The sequence below is a fragment of the Alosa pseudoharengus genome, unplaced genomic scaffold, assembly GCF_046254945.1.
Source record: "Alosa pseudoharengus isolate Yale_2024_CS ecotype anadromous, Long Island Sound unplaced genomic scaffold, YU_APseudo_1.1 YU_APseudo_1.1_scf_14, whole genome shotgun sequence".
NCBI classification, from domain to species: domain Eukaryota; kingdom Metazoa; phylum Chordata; class Actinopteri; order Clupeiformes; family Clupeidae; genus Alosa; species Alosa pseudoharengus.
This window is the reverse complement of record NW_027468609.1, coordinates 18,041,939-18,053,346: the sequence shown is the minus strand read 5'-3', so window position 1 is coordinate 18,053,346 and position 11,408 is coordinate 18,041,939. Positions and strand designations below refer to the sequence as shown.

Below are 11,408 nucleotides of genomic sequence, written 5' to 3'. Positions count from 1 at the left end.
TTTCCAACACAATCTTTTTTTTTTTTTTCCATGCATACTGTACATGTTTTTAAATACCTGACACATCTCTGATTCAATGTATCCTTCTCTCCTTTAACCTTGTTAGATTCTTGTGAGAATTTTGAGAAACTCACACAATATCAATTAATAATACACTCATAAACCACACCCTGACAGGCCTCTCTCTCTGTCTCAGTCTCACAGGGAGAACGCTGAATCAATAACACCACTAAATGATACAATAGCAGAAGGTGGCTAAGCATAATGATCACCACTCCCATATAATGGTTCTCAGAAAAACAACATTGGTACATGACTTGCAATATAACAGCCAATAACAGACTGGGTCCCCAGACAGGGTTCCCTGAGAATATACAGTAATATCCTTTGAAAAAGATGGAGACCATGATCCATGACCGGAAATGTAGCCATCTAGTTCAGAGACACTCATAAAGCAATGTCCCATGTGTCCCTATTGGACGGAGGGCTGGGTAAAGCTCCTCCCTGGCCCACACAGCCAGATTAGCCACCATGACTGCACATACAGTGGACTCTTTTCCAGACAGAGACACAGTCCACTCTGATAGGGATCCATACCACCTATCATCTCTGGTCATATATCATCTTGATAGATAAATACATGTATAACACGGATAGCATACACACAGGCAGACAGACCTAGACTGTCTTACATGTTCACAGATATGAGACAGTCTTTCTATTTCGGTCAGACAGACAGACAGACAGAAAGATAGTCAGACAGACAGACAGACCGAGAATCAGACAGACAGATAGACAGACAGGCAGGCAGACAGACAGATAGATAAACTGACAGAGAGTCAGACAGACAGACAGACAGACACAGCCATGTTGCTCACCATGACTGGGAAGATGATTGCAGCCATGGTGGATTTGAGGATCCAGAGCACGGCCAGGCAGGTGATCTGCACCAGGGTGAAGAGATGGACCCGGCGCAGGGGCACGTGCCGCAGGAAGGTGAAGTCTGGCTGGTGCTTGGCTGGCATGAGGTACAACTTAATCCTCTCCCAGAACTGAGCGCCAACAAAACACAGCAGGATTTATGTGCACACTTATTGCAAATACACACTGCAGTACATTTACAATGATTCATGTAGGCAGCCTCATTCATTCATCCATCACACACACACACACACACACACACACACACACACACACACACACACACACACACACACACACACACACACACACACACACACACACATCCTGTCTCTGATTGAATTATATGTACCTGAATGCCATTTAGAGATGCCACCCCCATATACAGGAAAACTCCATAGAGAACAGGCATGGGAATATACTGATAGACAAGCACAAACAAAAGGACACCAATATCACAGAGTGCAGTGCATACAACTACCAAGTCATCCTGTAGAGTTACTCTTACAGTCACAGAGTGCGGTGCATACAACTACCAAGTCATCCTGTAGGGTTACTGTTAAAGTCACAGCTGCTAGATCATAACATGGCAGATTATTCTAGCTCCTAATAATTCTTAACCATAATTATTCTGAAGCTAAGTTAATTCTAAGTGAATGTTATTGAATGGTATTATTTTATGTTGCAAGTGTTTCGGTTGTGGCCACACCTGAAGTATGGGAGCAAGGAATATGGAGACTCCGGTCAATACAAACACCAGTATCCCCGTCACCCTCTGTTCCCTGTGTACAAACAAAAAACAACACCATGAGTTACCTCCGCAACACAAACACTAGTGTCACCCTCACCCTCTGTTCCCTGTGTACAAACAAAAAGCAACATCATGAGTTTCCCCAACAGTGCAGTGCATTCATTCCCATGGCAATAACCCAATTAAATAAGATGTGGGGAGGGGTATGACAGGAGGAATATATGTGAAGTACTGTGCAGTAGTTTTAGTTTTATTTATTTATGACATTAGGCCTTTTAGGGAAGTGCAATATACTCCTTTTTACGGTATTCTATTTATTGATGTGTGTATGTTATGTTATGTGATAAATAGTCCTGTAGATGCCTGGTTCAATGTTTGTGTTGTGGATTATGTGTCAACATGCCTGTACTGTAAAACAAATTGCGTCTCGGGGACATTAAAGTTTTCTAAGTCTAAGTCTATGTATATATTAATTTATTCATTTATTTAATGTATTTATTTGTTCCGTTGCCATTATACAGCACTATTCTACTGATAAACTTACCGGTATTCCATAGTGCTATTTACAATAACTTCTGTCCCCCAGCCATTCTACAGTAAGCTTATTCCACTCATTGATTTATTACATTGAGCTATTTACAATAACTGTTCTCCAAGCCATTCTACAGCATCCTCTATTCCACTGACGGTACTATGTACAATAACTATTATCCCCTTGCCATTCTACAGTACAGTATGCCTGCTCTATTTCCCTGCTGGTTTTGTATATTTCCAGTGATTAACTGGGCTGTCTTACCGAACTCCCAGGAACTGTGGCTGCTCGCCTGGTGCGCTCGATTCGCTCTCCATCTTCAGGGAGTCGATGTGGGCGATGGAGATAACGGTGGCAGCCACGTACCATGGCAACCCCAGGAAGGAGCAGACGGCCATCAGGATGCCCACCCAGAACAAGTCCAGGTGGTACCCGCAGCCCTTCTGTCTCAGAGAGGAGTGTGTGTGTGTGTGTGTGTGTAAGGGGGGGTGCAGAGAGGGGGACAGGTGGTTAGATGGGACACAGAGAGACAGACAGACAGACAAGGACAAACCCAGAGCACATCCAGGTGGTTCTCTGGGAGTGAGACAGAGAGACAGATGGTCAGATGAGTAAGAAACAGACAGACAGACAGACAGAAAAAAGACAAATCCCACACACAGAAAAAGTCTCAGTGATAACTGCAGACCTACTAGTACTGTCACAGAGAGGTGTGGAAAAATGATGAGAAAGACACAGCCATGCATTGACAAAGAAAGTTTGCTAAAAAAGACAAAACACGAACAAAAACAAAAATGTCCTTCAGTCTCTGAGAGAGAAAAAGAGCAGAAAGTGCACAAGACAACAAAGACAACAAGGACAAGCAGCAGTAACACATCCCAGACTCAGACACAGAGAACAGAACACAGGTGAAAAGCGGACTGTAGAAGATACAAAAGACGACCACCTGCCGTTATTCTTTACCTTAAGTTTGTTCTCTTTGCGGTTGACGATGACAGCACTGATCTGCTGGTCCATGAAGATGAGGATGGTGACCAACAGCGCAGGGACGGCGCTGGCCAGGTATACCCACCATGGGTTCTTCCCAAAGGGCATGACGATCCATCCGCGGTCTGACCTTGTGGGCTACAGGTGCAGCAAGGGGGGCAGAGGGGCAACTATCCTTACTCAATTTGCCCCATAGACTTGTTTTATTTCCACTTTTCCCACATAACGAGTTCATTTATAAAATCACACTAGCTAACCTATACCTACAGTGTGTACAGTGCATTCTACCGCTTTCTAATTTGGAAATCTCCCTGAATGACAGACATCTGATGCATAAAACATGTAATGTTTACTTAGTACTTTACTAATACAGTATCCATGGATGGAAGAGAGATACTATTCTAGCAAACCAAATCAAGCAGAATCTGAATCATCAATCATGCATGTCAAGCAGGAGCTTGCTGTCACGTACCTTAAACTCTGTGGGAACGATTAGCTTAGGCGTACCTAGGCCCATGAGCATGTCAAGGCCCACGAACGTCATGATTGACATGAAGATGGAAAAATCACTGATGAGCTTACGAAGCTACACACACAGACACAGGTGAAATGTGTGGAGAGATCATGGTCGAACGCAGAGAAAAGCAGAGGACAAAAGACAAGAAAAAGAAAAGATATTAGTGTGCATAATCAGGAGTTATCACTGAACCTGTTCACACTACCTGATTTGTGGTATTAATGCATGTTGAAAAAGGCAGCAGAATCCATTATAGATGACCTTAGCAAATTGAACTCATTTTTGCTTAAATGATTTATGATGGATCACTCTCTGGTAAATAAAAAAAAAAAAAAAAAATGTATACATGGATGTACAGACCGTCTGTCACTCTGAGAGCTCTGATAAACAGATACCATAGTGTCCAAATTTCTCCAAGGCAATGTGGCAATATGGTCTGGCATATGCAAAAATGATGCAAACAAGGGAACAAGATACACTTGACATTTGCACACTTGGCACACGGTCAAAACTCTGTGCTGCACCATTGAAGATTTCAGAGGGAGAACAAGGAGGAAGATGCACAGCATGCAGTAGAACAGAAGGGGGGGGGGGGTCTGGGGGGGTTCAGAATGGGGGGTTCACACCAGCGATCCCTGAGAGACACAGGGGAGGAGGAAGAAGATAGGCTGGTTGGACCAGAATAGACAGAGAGAGAGGAGACAAAGGTCAGAGGTCAGACCAGCATAGACAGGGAGAGAGGAGATAGAGGTCATGGTCAGACCAGCATAGATAGGGAGAGAGGAGACAAAGGTCAGAGGTCAGACCAGCATAGACAGGGAGAGAGGAGGTAGAGGTCATGGTCAGACCAGCATAGATAGGCAGTGGCGGTTTTAGGTACGGGCGAACCGGGCGGTCGCCCGGGGCGGCATCTTGTAGGGGGCGGCACGAGCGCTTAAAAAAAAAAAAAAAAAAAAGAATAATAATAATAAACGTCGCAAAACGATTTTCTATTATCCATCACTTGTGTGAGGAATTAGGGAATTGGCGCCCCTGTTGCTCAGAAGGTAGGCCTACTGCACTGCACTGTGCAGAGGAAGGGGCGAAGGGAGGGGTTTGCGGGGGACAGTTCACCTCTGGGTCTCCTTAATGAAACGGGAAAGGGGGGATGAATGGGGATCCACTGTATAGTAGCCTACAACAGTCTATTAGTGGGCTAAAATCAGTCACACCTTGACTTTCTTCCAAACAACGCACATCTCATAATGTTATGAATGCAGACCTATGATTCCTGCACATTTAATTAACTGTGTGAAATGGCTAATAAAAATAGGTGACAAAACGATTAAGAGGTCACCCAGGTGAATTGGTTTGGTCTTGACTGAGGTCGCGAGTGGATCATGGGAATTTGTGGATTGTTGTCGACTGTCGAGTGCCAAACACGATGGACAGAAAGCGGTCAAAGCCATCAGGTGCCCAGTTCCAAAAAAAAAGAAAAGTAGAAGAGGACGAGCAAAGGATAAAGGTATGTAATGTCCTAATAATAACAGTATCATGTCATGAGTGAAGGGCTAACGTCAATGTTAATTGATAGGGCCTAGCCTAGTATAACTTTTACGTTTGTTAGCCATCTTGCAATGATACCTATGCTTAGACTATAAAATAATAATTCGGTTTTAACAAACACAACAACTAATTTCACCATGAGATGGATTATGCTTTGCAACAAAACGGTCAAAACCTCAAAAGTTCTGATTATTTATTTCCATCATTTTGGTTAACGTTGCTGTTTAAAAAAATGACTGTTTGAAAAAAAAGAAGATTTTTTTGTTGTTGGGGGGGGGGGGGGGGATCTCGCCCAGGGAGTAATTGAGTCTAGAACCGCCACTGTAGATAGGGAGAGAGGAGACAAAGGTCAGAGGTCAGACCAGCATAGACAGGGAGAGAGGAGGTAGAGGTCATGGTCAGACCAGAGTAAACGGGGACAGATAGAGGACCTTGATCTCTGTGGGGACATGCAGTTTGGGAGTCTCCAGGGATAGCAGGCAGTCCAGGCCACAGAACACCAGGATGGAGATGATGATGGCGAAATCCCCAACCAGGGAGCGCACCTACAACAACACACCCAGAGGAGAGGAGAGGAGAGGAGAAGAGAGGAGAGGTGGGGGGGATATGCAGCTGCTCAACACCGGCCTGATCAGGGCCACATCAGGGCGCCATCTAGCCCAGTGGCAACAGCAATCTCAAGGGTCCAATACAGGGAGAAGGACAAGGATTCACAGAGATGGACCATGAATGGAAACACCCAACCCCTTCCCACCCCACATCTCAACCCAAACCAAGCCGTCGGGTCTGGCTCTGCAGTTTGCCCCCCCCCCCCCCCCCTGTTCCCGAACCTTGGTAGGGAAGTAGCGGCTGGTCTTGAACTTCTTGAGCGAGACGGTCATGGAGTAGGTGCCGAAGAACAGGATGAAGGACATGAGGGCCAGGTCCGGCACGTACTTGCAGGCCTTGCCCACCAGGTCGCCGCCGTACTTGAGGCACTCCTTCTTACTGAGCTGGCTCCAGTCCAGACCTGTCATATTATACTGCGGCGCCCGCGACAGAGTTGCCCACAAACAAGTAACGGGTCAGCAGCGGTCAGCAGGGGTCAGCAGAGACACAGTGGGAAGACAACAAGAGAGTAAAAATGGCCTGGCACACAACAACGCGACCCCAGAGCCCGTGGAGCAGTCAAGGACAACAGCACTTTATAATCATATCCAGAGTTAAATACTATACACTATATACTGTATATATGTGTGTTTATATGTATAAAAAGCGCAGGGCCTCTGATTCAATATTCAAGATTCAATGGACCTTTTTCACAGCAGCCATTTTTGACATAAAACATATGGCAGGCCCAGGTGTTACTAATGACTTTAATTACAGTAATTCAAGTTCTGATTCTGCTACACTTAAATTGAACAGAGACTTCATTAACATATTTAGTAACACTGTTACTATTATTTATTTTTTTATAAAATTATTGACTATTATTTATTTTATTTACCATACTATTTATTTCATGTGAGAATTACTGCTGTGAAACAGGTCTATTATTGTTACATCTCTTTAGAGAGTAAAAACAGATTCACTGGTCAACAGTAACAAGTAATGAGCCCTTAACACAGCTGACTGTGCGCCGAATTTGGCCCTCATCTGGCTGAGATCAGGGCCAGATTCGGCCCAGAGGTCGGGCTGCTCCCCAGGACCTAAACCACTCACCAACTCAGTCATGTTATCAGGACCCAGAGGAACTGGAGAGTTTCCCATCACAGAGGCCACTGTTCAAATCACAAGAGACAAGAGAGCGAAAGGACATGAGAAAGAGATGAAGAAAGAAACTAATTGGGGATATGGGAATGGACTGAACATATACTAATGTACTGTATGACTTTAGATAAGATTAGCTCATACTCACTCAGATCAAACAGCAGCCAGGGAGAGTGCAGCAGAAACAGACATGACAAATCAATTACAGTCGTCAGATATCTGCACAGATCTCATTCAAAACAAATACAGCATATGCATAACTCCTTTATAAGCTGACAGGTAGCTATCATTTTGCATTTGGTACCCAATTGCTTTACTATTTTCACATACAAAGCACAAGAGGCAGGCTTATAATACAGTGCATACATTTATTTTTCCCGCACACATCTTATTTACCTGTTTACTATATTCCTTATTTACTCATGATTTCTGAATGCTGAATGTTCCTAATAACTGATCTATGGCAATATCTCCAAATATCTGAAAAACTACCTCATGGTTCTCCAAAATGATCTCCCCCAAATCCCTCCCTCCCTCCAAACAAAAGGTCTTTTGTCTCTAGTGGAAACCCGTACTCACTCTGATCCGGCGCCAAGCACTCGCACTTGTAGGTGGTGACGTAGTCGGGCTTGAAGCCGCGGTTGATGGGGTAGTACTTGAAGGAGCCCACCATCTTCTTGATGGCGTCAGAGATGAAAATGAAGGAGATGAGGCTGGAGAAGCCCTCCTCGGTGAAGCGTGTCATGTACTTGATGATGAAGCTGGCGTCCGTCGCCACCAGGATCAGACACTGCAAGCACGCGTGCAGACCGATCCACAGGCGCAGCTCCATGTAGTCGATGCTGTTTGACCTGAGAGGACGGGGAGGAGAGGGGGAGACAGGAGAGGGAGACACTTGTGAGACAAGCAATTGGCAATTGGCAATTGTATGATAAATGGACAGCACTAAATACAATTCTATCAATTCAATGAACAGGCACTGAAATGAGTGCAGGCTGATCCACACACGCAGCTTAATGCAGCCAATGCTGTTTGACCTGAGGGGGGCAGCCATGAGACAGTTGTGACACAGCCGTTAGACAGCTGTGAGATAACCGTGGCAAAGCCGGGAGACGGCCGTGTGATAGCTGGGAGACAGCCAGGAGACAGCCGGGAGCTGAATCTGCATCCCTGTGTTTGCAGGAGTGAAAATAATACCACCAAACTAGGAAGTCCCGCCACTCACTTGCTAAACTCATAGAGCAGTTTCTAAAAGATGATGATGGTTCCACTCACTTGCTAAACTCATAGAGCAGTTTCTAAAAGATGAGGATAGTCCACTCATTTGCTAATCTCATAGATCAGTTTCCCAAAGATGAGGATGGGTCCACTCACTTGCTAAACTCATAGAACAGTTTCTAAAAGATGAGAGGATGGGTCCACTCACTTGCTAAACTCATAGAACAGTTTCTAAAAGATGAGGATGGGTCCACTCACTTGCTAAACTCATAGAACAGTTTCTAAAAGATGAGGATGGTCCACTCACTTGCTAAACTCAGAAGTTTCTCAAAGATGAGGATGGGTCCATTTACTTGCTAAACTCATAGAGCAGTTTCTAAAAGATGAGGATTGTCCACTCACTTGCTAAACTCATAGAGCAGTTTTTCAAAGATGAGGATGGGTCCAGTTGAACTGAGGATGATGAGTGGTTGGCCACCAAATAAACAGAAGACTGTTCCCGCTAACGCCGTTCCCAAGAAACTCTCCATGACACCCTTTTAATAAACAAGCAACATCAAAATCACAACCAGGAAGCAAAATTCAAGTGAGACATGGATTAATGAAACACAAAAATTAAGAAAAATAAATAATAAAAAAAAAACAGAAAGAAAGAATAAAAAATTAAAACCGAAAACTAAATTGGAAATACAAGAGAGAGTGATAAAGGGAGAGAGAGGGGGAGAGAGAAAAAAGAGAAAGAAAGAATGAAAAATTCAAGCCGAAAACTAAATTGGAAATACAAGAGAGAGTGATAAAGGGAGAGAGAGGGGGAGAGAGAAAAAAGAGAAAGAAAGACAGACAGAGAAGAAAACAAAAACAACAAAAGTGGAAAGCTGAAACTGAAATAAATGAAAAACAGAGAAAGAGCAAAGAGAGGGAGAGAGAAAGACAGTTAAAGAGGCCAGTAGTGTCAGAGGAAGAGAGGGAGAGGGAGGGAGAGAAAGAGAGAATGAGAAAAAGAGCGAAAGAAGTTATTGGATCCATAGGGGCAGAGAGAGAGAAAGAGTGAAAAAGAAAGTGAGTGGAAGAGGTTGATGGCGCCAGGGAAACAAAGAGAGAAAGAGTGAAAGAGAGAAAGAGAGAGAGAGTGGAAGAGGGGTAACACCTGGTAGTTGTCTGTGGCGTCCCCCAGGAGGCCCCCGAAGGTGATGGCGTTGGTGATGCAGCCCAGGTAGATGAAGAGCACCGCCGAGATGGACTGGATGTGGAAGCCCTCGTAGATGTCGCTGAAAACATGCGGCAGCTTGCGCTTGATGTCCAGATAGAGACCTCCACAAAACCTGAAAGAGATTTATTATCCCATTATTGCATTATCATTTAATAACCGAATAATGCACACCGCGGACAGCGGAAATTGAGCTGTATAGACCCTTTCAACAAGGTAAAAAAAAACAATGCTTGAACGTTCTATTTGGGCCCCAATCTACTTCCTCTGCATTAAGATAACATATGGAATGTTAAAAAGGAAGTCTTGTGGGGCCAACTATGATGCTGATAATGGAACTCTCTTGAAAGGGTCCATAAAGCATGGCCAGAAAAGACTCCAGTACCTCCCAGTAAACGCCAGCTCCTCTCCCAGCTCGTGAGGGGCAGGCATCTGCTCGTCGTCAGAGGCAGCTCCACCTCCTCCTGCTGTCCCGTTCATCTGTCCCAACTCATTCAGGTTCAACACGGACTTACTGGAGACAGGGAGAGAGAGAGGACAGAAAAGAGAGGAGAGGAGGAGAGGAGAGGTGGCAAGAGGAAAGGGGAGATAGAGAGGAGGAGAGGAGAGGGGAGAGGAAAGAAAGAGGAGAGGAGAGAAGAAGAGAGGGGGCAGATAGAGAGGAGAAACAGAAAAGGAAATAAAGGAGAGTAGAGATATGGGGAGAGGAGGAGAGGAGAGGGAAGAAAGGAGAGAGATATGGGAAGAAATGAGAGTAGAGATATGAGGAGAAGAGAAGAGGAGAGGAGAGAAGAAAAAGAAAGAGGAGAGGGGACACCAGAGACCAAAGAGCAGAAAAACAAAAGAGGATAACAGGTGAGTATATCAGAGAGAAGCAGATGAAGAAGCGCAGATGCTAGTGCTACACAACCAGAGTGACCAACAGAACCTAATAGAGGTCCTAAGCCCCAATGCCTCTATAGTGAAAACATACTGTATCCATCCAGTGGGTATCCATAACTACAAGCTAAAGGTCAGAGGTCAAAGACTATTCATGTTTTTATCTGTAGAGTCCATGACATCTTGGTAATGCTCAGTGAAGCTGTTCAGATGCAGAGCGTCAACTCCAGGGTGCCCTACCGCATGTCGGCTGAAGGGACTTTCTTCGGGGGCTCAATGCGGATCTTGGGGTCCCACTCTCCCGGCGGGAGCACGATGACCTCATCCAGGAACTCATCGATCCCTGCGATCAGGTCCTCGCGGTCTCTCGCCTTGTAGGCCACATCGCTGAAAATCTGCAAAACAGGTGTGTGACAGCAATGAGGCGAGAAGAAAGGCACTTCAGCTGTACTGCAATACAAAACACATTTCCAAAGTCCTGACATCATATACTCCCACTCCAGAACTATAATGCTACACGTCTCTTGGGTCCTGAGCCATCAGACACCCACTCCAGTACTATAATACTGCTATATGCTTTTAATGTCATGAGCCATCAGACACCCACTCCAGTACTATAATACTGCTATATGCTTTTAATGTCATGAGCCATCATACACCCACTCCAGTACTATAATACTGCTATATGCTTTTAATGTCATGAGCCATCATACACCCACTCCAGCACTACAATACTGCTATATGCTTTTAATGTCATAAGCAATCATACACTCCTACTCCTCACACTTACATCGTCCACCATGAGTGTAGCGATGGCGCGGCCAATCTCATTGTAGGACTTTGCCCTACCAGTGGGCCCAAGCAGCACAAACAGGAACCTTGGGAGACAGACAGAAATAAAACAACATAAGAGTTTTATTGCTGGTAGTTATGGTGATGGTTATGGTTATGGTTATGGTTCTTGGCAGACGCAACAATAACAATAAACATTACCATAAAGAAAATCAACAGTTGAGGAAGACATAGGGCCTCCATAAAAAATAGTGCCTTTGTGTGTTGGCCTGTCATTTGCACCATCATGTTACAGCGCAATGATAAACAA

The 11,408-nt window shown here is 44.7% G+C and overlaps 1 protein-coding gene across 1 annotated transcript in view; it reads right to left on the bottom strand.

Moving 5' to 3' along the window:
* Positions 1-2,464: 2,464 nt before the first annotated feature.
* Positions 2,465-11,408, bottom strand: part of slc4a5b (solute carrier family 4 member 5b) — a 21,493-nt gene continuing 12,549 nt past the window's right edge. The window contains exons 6-17 of the mRNA XM_076284020.1: positions 11,097-11,184; positions 10,547-10,701; positions 9,813-9,941; positions 9,368-9,542; positions 8,623-8,756; positions 7,582-7,853; positions 6,955-7,013; positions 6,084-6,275; positions 5,685-5,798; positions 3,664-3,777; positions 3,168-3,329; positions 2,465-2,647 (exon numbers count right to left, since the gene is read on the bottom strand). Coding sequence (XP_076140135.1) covers positions 2,465-2,647; positions 3,168-3,329; positions 3,664-3,777; positions 5,685-5,798; positions 6,084-6,275; positions 6,955-7,013; positions 7,582-7,853; positions 8,623-8,756; positions 9,368-9,542; positions 9,813-9,941; positions 10,547-10,701; positions 11,097-11,184 — 1,777 coding nt within the window. The remainder of the gene's footprint in view (positions 2,648-3,167; positions 3,330-3,663; positions 3,778-5,684; positions 5,799-6,083; positions 6,276-6,954; positions 7,014-7,581; positions 7,854-8,622; positions 8,757-9,367; positions 9,543-9,812; positions 9,942-10,546; positions 10,702-11,096; positions 11,185-11,408) is intronic.